General features: G+C 40.7%; 1 protein-coding gene across 2 annotated transcripts; it reads right to left on the bottom strand.

Moving 5' to 3' along the window:
* Positions 1-9,012: 9,012 nt before the first annotated feature.
* On the bottom strand, positions 9,013-16,953 carry LOC128375551 (glutamate-rich protein 1). 2 transcript variants are annotated; one of them, XM_053335929.1, is made up of 6 exons: positions 16,923-16,953; positions 15,452-15,592; positions 15,129-15,275; positions 11,647-12,048; positions 10,794-10,988; positions 9,013-9,229 (listed from the first exon to the last, which is right to left on the bottom strand). In XM_053335929.1, the coding sequence occupies exons 1-6, from the start codon at positions 16,939-16,941 to the stop codon at positions 9,126-9,128; spliced, it is 1,008 nt and encodes a 335-aa protein (XP_053191904.1). In that variant the 5' UTR covers positions 16,942-16,953; the 3' UTR covers positions 9,013-9,125. The 2 variants fall into 2 exon arrangements, with proteins under 2 accessions (XP_053191904.1, XP_053191905.1); XM_053335930.1 differs by lacking the exon at positions 16,923-16,953 and adding an exon at positions 16,301-16,370.
* Between the last annotated feature and the right edge of the window lie 1,098 nt (positions 16,954-18,051).

Below are 18,051 nucleotides of genomic sequence, written 5' to 3'. Positions count from 1 at the left end.
GCAACGAGGCTGGGTGAGGTTATCTGCAGGACACTCCAGTGTGACCACATGTAACACAGTTATTGGCATGTTTCGCTTAAATGCATCTAATTAGTACGCATGAGGAATGCGCCAAAACCAACACAGAAGGACACAAATAAGAGGGTCATCAAAAACAATTCAACTGGAGAAAGCTGGCAAAATAGTTTGTAGATCACATGTTGATAAAACTAACGTACAATTTCGATTTAACGGCATAAACTTTAAAGCCTGATCAAACTTTGACACGGAAGCTTGAATTAAGTCCGTATCCAAAAATTTGAAAACATGTTGCGATACTTTGTGACCAACTGGTTTAAACACCGTACCTCTAGTTTGGAAAGGATTACACAAAAATGGTTACAAACCCTTGAAAGTGGACAAATAAATCCCAAATCCTTTTGTTCTGAGTTTGGTAAAGTCTCCTCCACGCGTTGCTTCCACCAGCGTTGCTCAACCAAGCGCACTGCCTCGCCGAGTCTTCACTGAGCAGAGCCAGTGGTAGGCAGAGAACTGCAGCTGCATTTTCTTTGAGAAAAGTTCAATTCACGTTATATTTTTTTCAAGAGAAAACATATTTACATGAAGACGAGGCCTGACTGTCTGACCCGTACAGCAGAGCAAAGTCCAAAAAAGTTAGAACATCGATGACTGATGGCACAGATCATGCGCTGGATGTGTCCACTGGAGGGCACAGTTAGGCTGCATTAGGAAAAACCTGTTGCCTATTGGATGTGGCTGCCCTCTTCATTTATCTCATCACTTACTATGATGATGGGCTCACACAGACCGATGACCCACTGACCTACAGTGCCAGTCAGCTCCAGAGAGAGTCATTTCCTACACATCTCTTCAACACTGTGGAGATTCAAACCTCCTCAAAGGATGATTGTCTTTTGTATCACACTGAATTTAAAGATGCCAGTTTCAGTGTATCTGCTTCTACAGATTTAATGGGTGGCCTGATTACTCATTAGTATTATTGAAATTGTTTGGGAATGTTGTAAAACCCTTCCATTTATGCGAATAACTACCTACACATCTTTTTGCATTGTTTATCTCATGTAGTCTGCAGCCACTGTAGCTATCAGCATTGATGGTTTTGTGTCTGCATGTCCAGGCGCCTTGTTGGATTATGTGTATTTTGTTCATTTTTTTTTTTGTGAATATTTAGTTTTATGTGTAGGTTGTTAATGGCAGAATGTTTGATTTTTGAGTTCATTGTTGCTGAATATTATCTGTAGGCACTGAGATGTAAAATATCCACTTGTGATTCCAGCATCTGTAAACAGGTAGGTGGTGCAGGTTGCATGGTCACTGGTATTTTCAGGTCCAGCAGACATTTTTCAGATTCATTAGTATGACATCCACCTGCTAACTTTAATGGGAAAAACTACAAAAACACTTTAGATAATAGCGCATGTTAATGTCAAAATATGATCTGCCCTGTTTATATGTGTGTGTGTGTGTGTGTGTGTGTGTGTGTGTGTGTGTGTGTGTATTTGTGAATGTGTATACATATACATATGGATAGATATGCATATGTCCTTCAAGTCAGCTTTATTATAACATTCAGTAATGTAGTTTGAAAATACATATTGAGGCTTGTGATTTTCTCCATACAGTAATTGTTGTCTCAAAGTATAATGAATGATGTATCTTGAATTAACGGTGAAAGCCAGCCTCTGACCTACATTTGAGGTTTGGGAATCTGAATTCTACGCATGGCTGCATAATTCATCTTGATTCAAATCTATTTATTTAAGCCTAATTACAGCAAAACAGATTTTACTTTGACTAGAAGCCTTTATTTCATGGTACAAAAAGGACAACTTCATCGCACAACACTGTACAAAAATAATCTGACACAGGTGTGACTAAAGTGCAACAGTAGATCAGCATGTTTGCCAAAAGCTTTTATTTCATAAATCTCTTCCAACATCACTTAGTTAAATATGAATTATATTGCTAACAGAACAAACCATTCATCTAATGGGCACAAGCTGAACTCAAGTTTGTATACCTTCACAGCATAAAATAGTGCCAGTGTGTGACACCCACAAGCAAGGTCAATGAGGAATATAGTGCTTTCGAACATTCCCAGTATTTTACTCCAACACCCAGGTCTTAACCACAAACATGTTTTCAGATATTCATTTTTGTCAGTGCACCGTCTTGGCAGTACTCCCTCATAAACCATGCAATGCTGAGTGAAACAGGAAGTTTGCTGCAGTGAGGAGACAAGCGCTCTCCAGCTCCATGATTGAGATCAATAGGTTTTCACACTGCTGTGTTCTCACTGTGCACCACTGCAGTAAGAAGAGAATCCATCAAAACCAGCCAGGTGCATTTCACAACCTCCAATCCCTGCCCATATTGATTTCACACTCATGGGAGTGCAATGCCTGAAAATGACTATGCATTACAGTTCAGTACCAGCATGACAAATATTTTCAAACTTGGATGTCAGAACAGGTGAAGTCATATATACATATACACACACTTATATATATCTATATATATATAGATATATATATACGTGTGTGGGTGTGTGTTGGTGTGTGTGTGTGCGAGAGAGAGACAGTGAGTCTGACATGAATCTGTTATTTCTCAGAAATGAAAGCTCCAACCTCTATTTTCCCCTCAACAGTTTATACTGAACTCACAGAGTATCATCTTGTTTTGAGACTATTATAAGCCCATTATGAAATTGTTTATTGGTGTCAGTTTCTGTCCAGAGGTGACGTAAGGTGACCAATTGGAGCCATTAGTCCCTCTGCCGAGTGTATTACAACCATTCTGTTCATGACCTACTGAGCTAGAGCTCTGTAGGTCCAATATTCAGCTCTAAAAACTCCCAGCCTGCCACAACTAGCTGTTGGTCCAATTTGGCAGACAGACAAGGATGGCTCTTCAGCATCAAAAAAATGGATTACAAGGTCTGGCTGACCTCTACGTGATAAAATACTCAACTTTCCCATCAACCTTCCTTTTCACAATTTACCAGCATATTACAGTACCTCCTCTGTCTGTGTCCTTCTCATGAAGAATTCTTCCATAAAATTCTCCTTTTTATGGCATATTACTGTCACTTGTGTCACCGGCACATCTGATACACAGACCTTGACATTCAATGGATTTCTGCATATCCATACTAAGAGGCAGGGAGGATTAGGACAGTTATGACCCTGTGCTCTTCATAAGGCACAGCACACATTCTCAACCACACTCAGTGCCTCGCCAAATTTTAAGTCTCTTTTCACTGCCACATTTTTGGCGTAACCACAAATGGAAACACCAATTCCATATCAATGGGACAATGGGACAAATGGTGGACACCGCAGGGGGAATGGTACAAAGTTGGGATACACAGGACTGTCTGCCTCTCATGGGTCCTTGATTCTAATACCAGATTAGGTTAATAAGTGTGTGCCAGGGATGATTTCCACATGGCTTAATCCCCACAGAGGACACAGGCTTATCCTGGGGGAATCACCAGTCTACCTTGTCTGTCTGCCGCCATCACTGTCTCAGCCAGGTAAATCAGCATTGGTAATCCAGCAAGGTGTTTACAAGCATTGTTTACTTGACGCAGGTATTTATATTAATGGTGAACACCTTGCTTCTATTACACTGACAGAATGTTTCTAGTCATAAAAATTTCCTGCCACTTTTTGCTGTTCTTCACCACCCTGATCATACCTTTGGAGACGTTAACTGTTTTGTATAACAGGAAGTGCCAGTCACTGATTCAGCTACAAAGCCAACCTGTGTCTTCCACTACAGTCTGTTGATTGACAGTCACTGCCAGATTATGGCAGAAAATGCCAAGGCCTGTTGATGGATGGCACCTGCTCCTCCTCAGAGGAAATCAATTAAAGTCATGGGCAGGGATGGGCTACTCAAGCACTTACACATGGCTGTCTGCCTGGGGAGGAGAGGAGTGGGGCACAGAGAGAGGTTTACCAACCATCTGTGTACAAAGGGGTACTGCCAAGCGTCAGTCCCTTTTCGCCAGGACTCAAAAAGACATACAATGTCTCTAAATTAAACATGTTAGCTCATTCAAGCTGCATTCAGCAGTCTTTGGGATGTTCCAGCATCATTACATACTCATCTAATCATTTATATAGCTTGGTGCCTACAAAGTGGATTAAGGACTCTAATATTAGTGAGTAATTGATACAACCCGGTAGAATTTCAACTATTTTTGCATGTGTTACACTTGCTAATACATAGATATCACATCCAACTTCCTGCGAACACACAGGTTGAGGTCAGTCATACACACTTGCATATTTTCAGAGAGCACATGGGCCACACTGAAGCAATGGGCCAGCATAGCTACAATCTTAAACATGCAAAAGTGTAGTTACTGGAACTTAACCTATGATGGTGGCCAATCTATATCCAACCAAGTTATTTTAAGGGAACTTCTGTGCCACAAAGGAGAGAGGTGGGATCTCCTGGCAGGCACCAGCCCGATGCACATCCTCCAGAGCAGGGGTCCTGTGGGCAGCTGTGCCCACCTTGCTGGCGTCAGTGTGTGTGCCAACCCACTGCAGCACACGGGCAGAGGGCCGATGGTGGAGGGCCAACTGCCTGGAGCTGTAGCCACACATCCCGATCCCCATGGCCCCCAGCAGCATAGCCATGCCAGGCATGGCGTTCTCAGCTGGAGGTGTCACAGTCGCATTGTGGTAGGCTTGAGTCTGAAAGGAGATGAAGGTTTAGATAAAATGTGATCAGGGGAATGTTTTCTCAATGATTCAATGACAAATAAATTGTAATGGTATCAAGGCAGTCCAAAAATAGGACAAATTCCAAGCAAACAACAGCCAAAGAGTTCGGATTTGTCCATGTGCATGGATAGAGATTCAATTCATGCCTAAGGAGCACAGCACAGGAAGGCAGAATATATTGCAGGCCTTTTCCAAAACTATTGTCTGCATCAGATGAGCCCCAATATGCTCACCTCAGCCCACGCCCCACATCCAGTCCACCCACCAATCCACAAGAGATTAAAAACCCATCTTCTCTCATTTACCAAATCGTGGTCTGTCTCTTTTGACAAACAAAAAGCTCATACATTTTGCGACATGGGCAATTTCCTCAGTAGGCCCTTGACAATAATAAAGAGCACAGAGGAGCAAATAATAGAAACATCATAGTTTCTAATGGAGATGCGTCACAGGCAGTTGAGAAAGCCATTCCTGTAGCTCACTCACCCAGTTCCCATTTCCATTTACAATGCAATGAACTGTCACAATTTTGGATTTTTCCATTGTTTGTGGGAAACTCCACCAAAAAGGTGATTGTGTTTTGTGAGCTAAAACAAATGCCATCTACAATTACTGGAAGAGCAGCCTGGAAAGACTTTGTAGTGGTGGATGGTGTGTGTATAATATGATATTACTGCATTTCATCATCTTGTCACAACTGCATCTTGAGACACTTGACTCAAAAAATGGCTGCATAATGTCAGCATAAAGCTAAAGAGATACAAACTTGCTGGCTATAAACCTCTTTACATAGCTATAAAACCAGTACCTTGAAAACACTGTACCTCAGTGGTTGCTCTCAGAACTGTCAACTTGTTTCATTCTATCCCTTTTAAGACAAATAGAGACAGCACATGCCAAGTCAATGTAATCTAAACTTCAATTCCAAAAAATTAAGAGGGTTTTCTGACTTTTTGAAACAAAACGAGCTACTTGGTACAAATTAATTCCAAGCCACTTCTCCTGAGATCACAGGCAAGTACCATCTAATGACTCAACACTTTACGTTCCTGCTTCCCAGTTTAACTGACAGTTTTAGTGTCACTATTCTTCTGAGGCTAAAAAATATCACAGCACATGAAAATATGCTGTAGGTGGTTTACTTATTATTTTCTGCTTGACTTCAAATATTTTGTGAATTGTGACTTTTATAACAAAGTAACACTGAAAGATCCAAACCATTGTAATTCATTGTTCTTCAGCAGTCTTACCTGATTCATTTATATTCAAGATGACAGCTGAATTCAAACAAATGGCTTACACTCACCTGCAGCAGCCTGATGTATCCTGGAGTCAGTCTTGGAATTCTGAAAAACATATCAGAGCTTTCTACTGATTTTTTTTCTTCCTGTTTAAAGGAGAGTGAGTTAAAGGGCAGGTGACAAATGAACGATGATGGCTCTTTCAAAGCTCCTCTTCCTGGACTACCAGGACAAGAAACCCACTGAGAGAGGGTCTGCCCGGGTATGGACACTTCAACCTGTGCTCAACTCTCTGATTCAGGACGGTCTGGTCAGCCCTTATACAGTCTCCCTCCTGTCTTTTACATAACAGGCCGACTGCAGGTGGTGTGCCTAAGGGGATTACAGGAGCAGACTGGGACAAAGAAGTCAGTCTGAACAGAAGGAAGGCTGAGCGTAGTGTAGGGCAGGGTGACAGCTACATGTTAAAGTGTATCAACTTTGAGTACAATCATTATATGAAATTATTAGATTTTATTATTGTTCTACAAAATACTGTTGATGAAGTGACTAACTTCAAGTATACAAATGAAGAACTAATAAATGTATGCTTAGTTATTATATGCAGTTTTGTAAGAAGAGTTCATTGTAATAAAAACTAAATCTTGCATGCATATGCTACATTAAAAATATGAATTTTAAGTAATATACAAAATGTGTAACTTGTAACTGTTTTTTGACTTCAGCAGCTCCTTTAAAAGTATAGACAGAGCTAAGTCATTTAAAGCCAGAAACACCAGAACCCATCAGAATGTGCAAGGTTGGTTGATTTGGATGTTTTTCTGTTGATGTTAAGACAGGTTTCTCTTGCCATGTCAGCATTTTTCTTTCAGCTTTAATATCCTTTTTGGCCCCAGGGTTGTCAACTCAGAGTGCGGTCTTATAATGAGGTAGCTGTGCTGATAACTTCTCTCAGTGGACAACAAACTAAATCTCCTCAGTGGGAGCAACCAGCAATGACCTTCCTCTCATGTTTGGTAATAGGAACCAATTTTACCTCCCAACTCATGCATCCATGAATAAGCTCAAAATACTGGAATTTATTCTGCAAACTCATGATGCCACAGGAACTTGCAATGCTTTCTGTTACACATGCCAAGATACAGGATTGTAAGTATTATACAGTAAGTAAAAAACTAAACTCACTGACTTCAGTAGTATGAAATATAAAACAAAATGAAGTCAAACATTTAGAGGACTTGCACGCATTTCTCTGAGACTACTTCACAGTGCTGCTTTAAGCTAAATGCCACCATCAGTAAAATGCTAATGTTAAGGAGGTTTGTTTACCATATTTTCAGTGCTATCATTTTCTATGGTTGATGGTTATGTCATTTGTTTTGGAGGGATTTGGTCGAATACCAATGTATTGGATAAATTCAAAATTTGTCCTCATGGTGGTACTGCACAAAAAGTCATCCGGATCCCCAGTTATGTCTTAATCAGTGTTTGGTAATCCATGCTATAGTTGAGTCATTTCCCACAAAACAAAAAATGTCAAACTCATAGAGGTGCTGGAGTGCTAGAGGAAATCATCAGAGTCATCAGGATACATCCTCTGGGAACCATGTCGTCCACCAAATTTTTCGTGGCGGTGGACATTGAGCTATTTCCCTTAAGTGAAAAAGTTTGATCTGCGGGTGGTTAGAGATGAAAGGTCAGGGCTTCACCAGAGTCAGTAGGATTCATCCTCTGGGGACCCTGAATAGCTGTACAACAATTTCATGTTAATCCATCCTATATTTTTGGTGATATTTCAGTCTGCACCATGGCCATCTCTAGAGCTATGTTGCCAGAATGGCTACAAAATATATCTAACTGGTGTGCTGAGGACGAAAAACAGAAAGCGCCCCAACCAATAAAAATAATTTATACAAGAATGATAGGCAATGTGGTCTTTGTCCCTATTGTTATCTCTAGCTAATGTCAGCAGCATGAGCCCATGAGCTTCCATCAGACACAGCACCTGATGCGTCCATCCATGAATGGAGGCCACAGATGGCAGCCTGCATGTTAATTGTTCACTACTATAATAGTACACACATACGCACAGAGCTTTTTGTTGCACTGTACAGTATAAACTGCTGGTGGATACTGGCACATCCCAGTTCTGGAAAGACAACAATTCCTCTGAAGCTGCTACGTGGCAGACAGTTCTAAATCATGTCATCACAATGGCACTTCTCGGCGAGATAATTCTCTGCCCTTTTTCTGAACTCATCCCCTGGCAATAAGCTATGGGTAAATGTATTAAAATAGACTACCTGAGCTGTAGATGGTATGGTAGTGCTGAAGGTTAAGCCACAGGCTCCCTGGGTGGTACTGGTTTCCTAAAGTCCATCAACAACCTGCTGTGTTGCTATACTGAGAATACAGTTAGATAACTGCAACAAATGTTTGTGGGGAGCAGGTAATAAAATGAGTTATTGTTCTTAATTATTTCCTTCATAAGTAATATTGGCAGAGACATCATTAGTCTCATTATTATTGCCTTCCTGAAGACTATCAGTCTATCCAGTGCAGTTAGGTAAAACATTAAATTTGAAAAGGCATATGGAATAGCAACTTGGTAGGAAATTGATTTGTGGGAAAGTCGAGATAATTGACGGGCTATTAGGTTAGCCGGCTGGGCTTAAATGTCATAACATCTGCAAACAAGACTGGAGCTCTGGCAGAGCTGACATTTGCTTTGCTGGCAATTAGATAAGGTGGACGGGTGTGATGCTAATGCTAATTAAATGTTCAATTCATTTTAAACTACATTAAAAAACTAATACAAAACAACTCTAACTCTAAGTTAAGTAACAACTCAGTCGATAACAACAACTTCAATCTTATTCATGTTGGGTGAAAGACCCAGCTCAGGATCAACTGGCTGTTTTTCTTCTTGTGAGCATAAAAAAGGATTAGATGGTATAACAAAGCAACAATATTTAATAAAAATATCCATGTAGCATAATAGAATACCCATTGAAATACAGTACATGAGGGGGAAAAAAAATTCAAGAATATTCTTGTCTAAAATGATGAAACACAGTGGAAATAATCCTTCAGTAGAGTCTCTGTTTCTGTGTGACTGACAGTCTCATGGGTGTGTTGTAGAAAACTCTTCTGTCTTCTTGTTTCCCTGCATGGGAAGAATGTCTGTGATCCAGTATTGGAACAGTGAAACAACTGCAGTGGTTTCCTCTAAAACACAAAGAGACAAAGAGAAACATTTCAGTTACAGCTGAGACTGCTGACAACACAATACAAGAGTCACAGTCAGTATTTTCACAAAGGGACTTGTTTGCGATTGTATTTTGAGAATAATAAATCAAAAATCGGCAGTGGGGGTTAAAATCTAAGTCCTACTTCTCTGTGTGTAGTGATTCATCACAACACACCTGTCTCTCACCTAAGACAGAATCTTTCTTTTACTTCTTAAAAAAATGATTTAGATCAGTGAATCTATGTAGAACATAAAATGAACAGTATAAATAGGGGACCAGTCAAGAAAATGTCACTCATGGGAAGAAAATATGCTCAATGGAAATCTTCTTTAGACTTCCTCCTGCAGTCAACTGATTGCCACTGCAAAGGTTGATAGAGTGAGGGGAGCTTTACTGAATTCACTTGAATGACTTAAAAAAAACACACTTCTCTTGAAGCACATGGATTAGTTCCTGCATGGAAGAATGCTGCTTTAACGAGTTGTATGTTATAATTAAAAAAAAACAACATATTGCAGTGATTCATAAATGTGTCAAATGCCTGCGAAAGTGCCAATGCCTTCCCTGTGAAATGCTAACATAGCAAAGGGGAGTTAAGTAGAATGAATCTTTACTCACTAAAACAGAACAAAGAATTGTGCTATCGGCTCAGGTTAGATAAATTACTTTGCTGCTTTGATACGATCTGCTGGTGGAGTTGCATTTGAAAAGCAGTAGTATTAAAAAACAGTGAACTGAAGAATGACTCATTCAATGCGAGGCAGGTGGGGTGGTTAGAAAAGGTTTCAAGCAGCTGTGGAGCAGGTGCTTGGAGAGGATAGGTATACAACTAAGGAAGATTCTATTGTGGGCTGTGCTCGCAAGATAGCAAACTGTTTTTTTTTCACGGTGCTGTCTTGGCGTCGGGGAAACACAGAGACAAGCATCACTTTGTGGCTATCGTTATGGCCAGTGGCCTGAATCTCGTGGCTGGTCTTTTTTCACTCTACCCCTCTTTCTCACATAAACAAGTGTGTACGTGACAGCAGCAAAGTCCCTGCTGATCCTATTATGCAGCAAGGTAGCAAACACACACAGACTCACGCTCACAAGTAAAAACGTGTCTAGGGGCTCGAGGTGTTTGGGCTGTTGACAAGAGGTAAGGCAAGAAGAACAAGTTGAAACATGTTTGTTAACTAAAGTGCAGGTTAACTGTGTGTGAGACCTAATGTGGACAAGATCGGCTCTAGTATTTCATATTGAGGGCACGTACGTACAGGTGAAGGCCAGTGAAGGCAAGTAAGGACAGGTATACTCAGGTGAACAGTAAAGATTGTATGCAAGCGTGTATAGCATGAGAGGCAAGCACAGACAGAAAGAGGCAAGTATTAACCTGCAGGGACAGGTCAATGAAGTGCCTGGGGCAGATCCCAGCAAGAAGAGGCAAGTATGGACAAGAATGTGCATAAATGAAGGCATGTAACAAGCATGGAGCAGCATCAAATACACAAACCACTGAACCTTTTTGGAAAATCAAATATTCTGACTGATGGATCACTGACCTGCAGACAGGGAGGAGTTGTTGTGGAGCTCTTCCAGTGCCTTTGCTAGTCTGTCAGTCTCTTTCTTTTTAACAAAGGCCTTGAGGCTGTAGAGCTGCTTTAGGAGAGAGTCTGGCTTGTTTCCGCTGGTTATGCTGCTCAGAAGGTCGTCCACCATCCCAGACTGGAGAAGGAGCTTCTTTTCATGTAACAAGGCTGGTGGAAGCACAAAAGAAGTGAGAAGTGGTTTGTTGATAAAAGGCTTCCACGTTATACATCTCAAGCTGACACATTCAGTTTATCTTTATACACTGCACCATATATACTGGTGGCTGTTGTTAACTTATAACATTATATATCTTTATTACACAATTGTTGCCTCCTCCTCACTTTACTGTTTAGACTCTGTCTCAACTTATAAATAGGGCCATCACTAGTATAATTTTACAAATGACATCGAGATCAAAATCTCATGTGTGTGCAGTCATTAAGAAGGCTGCTTTACCAGGTATCAAGGACCAAGGAGCTTTGTGCACACTGCTCATGGCCTAATCTTCAGCAAACACTGCAGCTTAATGAACTTGTTTCTCTAGGCGAGTTCAAAGCCTTGATTAAAAACTCCATGACCGGAGTGCAACTGGATTTTGTATTGCGTGTCAGCCATCAATAATCCTTATATCAAACATGACTTTCAGCATTTGGCAGCATTCAATTACATTTCTGTAAACTACATCTCAGAATGCCACCAGCTTTGGGCATCACAGCAAACAAAAGCAATAAAAAAAGAATCACCCTTTTCCTTGGATTAGAAGATGTAATACGTTAAGAGTAAGAATCTTGATCCCAAAGGAAGCAGCCTGGGCTTAACACTCACAGTCAGACATATAGATTTCCAATGTTGTCCTAAGGAAGTCTGACACCTCAGCAGCTCTTCCCTCGTCGTCGTCGTCGTCGTCGTCCTCCTCCTCCTCCTCTCCATCTTTTTGGTATGTGAACTCCAGAGCAGAGGCCCGGGGCATTAGACCCAGGGAGAGCAGCTTCTCTTTGTGCCGTTTCTTCTTTAGCTTTCTCTTTTTGTTCCTGCTAATGCGCTCTGCTCCCTCATCCACAGAAGTCTGACCCTCACCTGTGCAGGTCTTACTTATCTGAGCTGCTCCATCTTTCCCTGAGTTTTCAAGAGAGGTTGGTTTCCTCTTCCTTCTTCTTCTCCTTCTTTTCTGTTCCTCTTCTGCTTTATCTTGGTCGAGGTCTTCGTTGCTCTCATGGTTGATCTCCTCTGTGGGCAACAAGACAGACCTCATAAATACATTACACTAGTCTTCATGTGCACCTTTACTCTTAAGCAAAAGATTCCTAAATCTGAACTGAAAACATCAGACTGTGAAGTTCACAACTTTAATAGAACAGTGTCACATATTGGGATTGAGCAGATTTCACCAGGTTTCACTTGCAATCTGGACAAAGTGTAAAAGATGCCTACAGACAAGCTGAAACCAGTCGAGTTTTTTTTTTATCTGGGTAATGTCCAATGTGGCATTGAGGGCCAAAGGAATGCTGCTCCCCTTCCAGCCAATTACTACACCAGGTGATTCCACTAATTAGATACTCTAATAAAAAAACCTGCTGAATCTTAGCCTTACATGGAACAAAGTTGAGACCACAGGTGGTTAATAAAGGTACAGTTGAATCAGTCGCCTGTATGTGTGATGTGTGTTGCCTCTTGTATATAGACAAAATCTCCTAATAAGTCTTTTTAATCTGCTCTGTAACAGTCCTGTATCTTTTATTACTTCATGCTCCTTTATTTTGAATCTAGCACTATGTCTGATCGAAGATGAATAAAAAGCTCGGGTTATGCACATTTAACATTTAAAGGTAACATTCCTCTTACCTCATTGAGATCATCATTAGGGCTCCTGCAATTGTGGGCTGTTTTGCAGTTTAAGGGAAACTTAAGGATTTTTCATTCTGGACCCTATTTTCCCATTATTTTGTGTTTGCGTGACTAATGGGGACAACAATTTTTGAAATTGGTCCAGTATTGAGAGAGAGCGCTTCAGTCAGCAGCTGCAAAATGAACTGCAATGTAATCATCTGGGGATATAGAGCCCTGTCAATGTACATCGACTGAAAGTGCTTGAATGTGCCACTGACAAGCTCAGATTGTTGTGTGTCTGATAACATTATGGAAATTAAACATTTTTCTTACCTTTGGCTTGATCTGGTTTGTTTTTTATTGTGTTTAACCAAGTCTCACTCAAGGAGAAGTCTCGCTCTGAAATCTCCTGAGGGTTGAGTTGTTGCAGCTAAATAGTCAGCCATGGCTTTAAACATCTTTTAGATAACATGAAGGTATACATTCTGTACTCCAACACAGCAAACTCTTCTTGGTACTCTCCTCCTCAATTTTCACTCACGTTTCCACCGTTGTCATCCTGTTGCAACCACCGCAACAAACTCTTTCATCTTTCAGATTTCAGAGTAAGACTTCTCCTTGAATGAGACTTGCTAAGATATAACAAACAGACTGGATCAAACCAAAGGTAAAGAAAAACATTGTATTTCTCTGTATGGTCCTGTTCATACATTTGTTAGACACACAATCTGAGCCTGTCAATGGCAAAAACAAATACTTTTAGTGGCCATATATTGATGCCATGCTATTGCCCCATCAAATTACATTATAGGCTGTTTCTTGCTCAGGACTGGACCAGTTTCAAAGATGTTTGTCCTCATTAGACTCTAAACAGAAAATAAGGGGAAAATAGGGTCCAGATTGTAATCTCTGTTCTGTCTTATAACTGTGTATAACCTTAAACCTGTACCACAAATGACTACAGTCTAATTTGAACCATGTAGAAACAGCCCTCCTGTTTGGCTGAGCAGCTCCTTTTCCACCTTGTCAAACATCTGCTCTCCTTAACAACTCAAGAGGTCTTGAGAGGTCAAAGAAACCGGCTCAAATCGAATTCTTAGTGACCCACTCACACCAGCAAGCAGTAGATGACTGGCAAACAGCCAGCACATACTGCAGCTGACAAAGTGGCTGAGCAACAATTAACCCTAACTTGGATTATAGTCACGACAAACTAAAATCCCAATGTGTCTATATGCACATCAATTTTTCAAAAGGTGAAACTAAACTTAAACTAGCTGTCATATTCTTCTTCTTTCGGTAGTTACTCTTGCTACCATTTGGGCAGCTCAGTCCTATTATCTGCAGTCATGCGAGTGCACCGAGTCACTTTTTCCCAGAGTATGTAGAAAAAGATGCAATATTTATAATGCTTTTTATTAATTCTGTCCTATTGAGGTAGATGAAAAATTAAACAAAGTATCTCATGTCAGTGTGTTTTTCTGTACAGAGCTTCTCACCGGTAGCCCAAGGATAAGAACTGCAGCCTAGTGGGCCCTGTAGCACACAATCAGGAAATAATGGATCAGCTATATTTCTTTAGACACATCTTGACGTAAGTGAACACCAAAAAAGCAAGGAAAAAGCTTTTAGATGACTAATGTTTCTATATCTCATGATCTAAGTGAGTTCAGACAGTATTGGAACAGTCTGTACAAACATGTAGAGGTTGTCTTATTCACTAGTTATTGTTGTACTGCTTCTATAATATATGGTTTTATTATCAGCAAACCTTTGCAGACCTTAAATGTGGCTCTAGTTTACATTATTGATTCAGACTCACCGTCCACTACATCGGGCATTTTTAGGCTAACGGGTGGAATTAATCAAACTTAACCTCATCATTTATTCTAGTGGGCACTTTCAGACGTTTCACTGTCTGAGCCAACAGATCTCTTCCCTTTCACCGACCTTTCACTGAAAGCTTGTTGGGTGGAGGTGAATTTTGCATTAAAGGAAGATGATGAGCACAGAGAGTTGTGTAATGAGCCAGGACTCTGACAAGAAGAGGCAAGAAGAGAGTGCAGACAACATAAACGGCCTTTAAATGATCCATCAGTCAACTGCTGGACATGTGACTTATGCTTATGCTAATTATCTGGCTCATAGTTCAAGTATATTTCACCTTCACGTTACATCAACTCACAATTCTGCTTCAGAGATGGCATCAATAAGAGTTAAGAATATCCTTAAAAAAGATCAAAGTGAAAACAGAATCACCCAGGCTCAAACACCATCTGCGCTGCATTCAAGTTCTCTCCAGTTCAGGAGCACAATTGATTATCACTGTCTGTTTCCCTTAACTAGAGTAGCAAAGACAATCAAGAAGAGTGACTTTAATACTAGAGAGAGCCAATGTGGAGAAACCCCATGCCGTAAATCTCTCCTAGGTTTATGGTGCACAGCGCAAGTCCATAAATGTAAGATTATGGTCATCTTACCAGCTGGGTTCTCTGCACTATTTATGTTTTCTAGCTGGGGGAGCGTGACGGATTTCTCTGCATCTGTCTTGTAGTCTGCGGGAGGGGGTAGGACTGTGTACATGCGCCTGCTGGGATTGGAGTCACTCTGTGTCATCCCTGCATCTCCTAAGAAAAAAAGTAAATAAAGGAAGGCTTAAGGCTATGAACCCTAAAAAGAGCAGGAGGATGGCAACATGCATGTGCTGGTATGTTAACATGTATTTTTTGAAAAGTCAGGAAAACACTGTACTCTGTACTTTAGGAAGCAGCACATTTCAATGGTAAACTAAATGTGTTCTTACTGTTAGCTGTGTCCCCTTGAGAAGCTTTTCTTTTCACATGGGTTTTTTTGGCTAAGGCCTCAACAATGCGTGGTGGGCTGGGGTCCTTCTCCAATTTGGGAGCTGCAGGGTAAAGCCTCTGGAATACCTTTGACTGAAACACTAAGTGACACAACACACAAGTGAAAAAAACAGATATAATACAATCTGTTAGTCTGATACATTGTTACTGTCATATACCTAACCAACTTCACAATGCTCTTTAACGGAGAGTTAAGTAGTCTTTATTTGCACAGCCAGTGATCAACCCCACAAGTGCAGTATTTCAACAAAGGACAATGAAGTCAAAAGATTAACTCATTTGAACGTGTTGATTTATAAGTCACGTGTAATATATACATACATACGTACATACATACATACATATACATCCAAGGTTAATATAATATTAACAATAACACTGCACTGTGGCCTTACTAGCAACATGTCCTAAACTTTAATTCCTTCCTGTATATTAACTACATTTGAATATGTGTGCTTTACAAATCTGAAAGGCCTTTTCAAGCTGTCAGAAATCAACATGTTTTGGGAAGTGACGCTCAACGGAACTGCTGTTGACACATCACAATTACTTTGCATTGGACCTCGGTGTGAAACGCATACATACATATATAAAAACGTTTCGACATATATGTAGTGTGAAAACAGTGAAGCTGTCGTCTGACAGAGGAACACGTGTATTTGTTTACAGCACAGCGACCTGTACTAACGCGAGACTTAGCCAGTTAGCTACGTTAGCTAGCTACTTAAATACAATGCAAACACCTGTTTTGTATGAGATGATAATGGTAACGACATTGCGGTGCTCACCTTCTTTCCTGTGTGCCATGTTGTCATGTATTAGCTGACTGAAAACGAGGGGAAAAACGCAAATTTGATAACTGATAGCTGATATGCTAGCAAGCTGAATGAGTTAGGTTAGCTCGCATGCTAGCTTTTAAAGTGAGAGTAAACAGGGGTTCACATCGCACACCTCGGTGAAATAACTGAGGTTTGTAACGTCCCATGTCAAAAAAATTTAGCTAAATGAATAGCTGGAGTAACTGAAAACCAAGTACGCTTTTCAAAGTGTCCGGTTCCTCTCCAGCTGTGCTCCTCCAACGAGTTCTCACACACACACACCGAGGGGCTGACAGGAAGAGGAGACTGGCATTTAGTCCAGAGCGCACCAAACTACATACACATATTTCGTAATTTAACGTTTCAGAAAAATAAATAGCATTTATAGCACCAACATATATATAGTTTGAATCAGTCTAGCCCATTCTTCAAATCGGCCTATAAAGCAGCTACGTTTGATACAATATATAAACACAACGCTCGACTATTTTGTGTTTTTTTGGGGAAAAAGTCTAAGCCGAATAATAAGTTTAGATTTCACCGAAGCAAATTTGCTTATGGGATATCCAATGTAGGAGGACCATATACGCACTTATCCTCCTATTCAACATTTTCAAGGCCGATTCAACAGCCAACTTTCCCTCAAGTAGTGCCAGTGTGTGATGCACCGGGCTGGAGCTCCCCGTGTGTTTGAACCCTGTAATAACAGCGGTTTGGGGCGTGCGCACACCGAGCCAGCTGTAGGACGGGGTGGAGGCGAGATGGGAATACTAAGCAGGCACCTCATAGCTCAGCATCAGCACCGGTCTGAGTTAGGATTTGCGCACCCTCCAAACTTGGCTTGGGACCTCAGCATGTGAACGGGCTTTGCAGGAGGAGGATCCACCTAGAATGTCAGCTCTGAAGAAGGTAAATCCCCCTCCCCCTCTGTCTCTCTCTCTCTGATATTAATCTTTGAGCACACATTTAACTCTTAATATATGAAATGTGCAGGATTCAAACAATGTATTTTTATCATCGTACAGTAAATTAGATAATGCATGCAGTAATGAGAAATGGGTGTGTTTAAGCAGTTGTGGTTGCAGGATTTTTCTTAGTTGCGTGAAGTAATCAGAGTTTTGTACTGTTGTACTGTCTTACAAAATGGTGAATTTGTAAAATCTTCTAAAATCCATTAAACTGTATTAAGTACCAATTTGCTAATTTGTTTAATTGTGATCAGTGCTGACAATAAACTAAACATAAATTATGTTTGCATCATATTTTCATGCACACGAATTTTGTTCACCACTCATCTGCTTTTCCTCATGGATGTTGTTCCTCCACTTACATTTATCCCTGAGGAGGAAGAGGTGTGGATGAGGAGCATTTCAGGCAGAAAAAAAGCCCTCTTAGTACAAGGTTAACTTCTTAAATGGATGTTATGTCAGGTTTGATCTCCCTTAACATTCTCCGGTTGTCATGTCATTTTGTATGTACAATGCCGACTGTAGTCTCTGTGGGTGGATGAGCCTCACTGACTGTGTATGGCAGAGCCCAAGTCCATCGTTGGCAATACTGAATGAGAGTGGAGCTCCATAGAGCTTGACAAAAGAAGGCATTGGATGAGTTGTAGGTTTTGTAAGAATCAAGAAAACTACACACATATGTGCAAACATATTACATAAGACCTTGCAGTGAGCACAGCAGCAGCATTATGCACAATTGCCACAAGCCTACTG

Source organism: Scomber japonicus, chromosome 16 (assembly GCF_027409825.1).
Source record: "Scomber japonicus isolate fScoJap1 chromosome 16, fScoJap1.pri, whole genome shotgun sequence".
NCBI lineage: Eukaryota > Metazoa > Chordata > Actinopteri > Scombriformes > Scombridae > Scomber > Scomber japonicus.
This window is presented reverse-complemented; position numbering and strand designations above follow the sequence as displayed.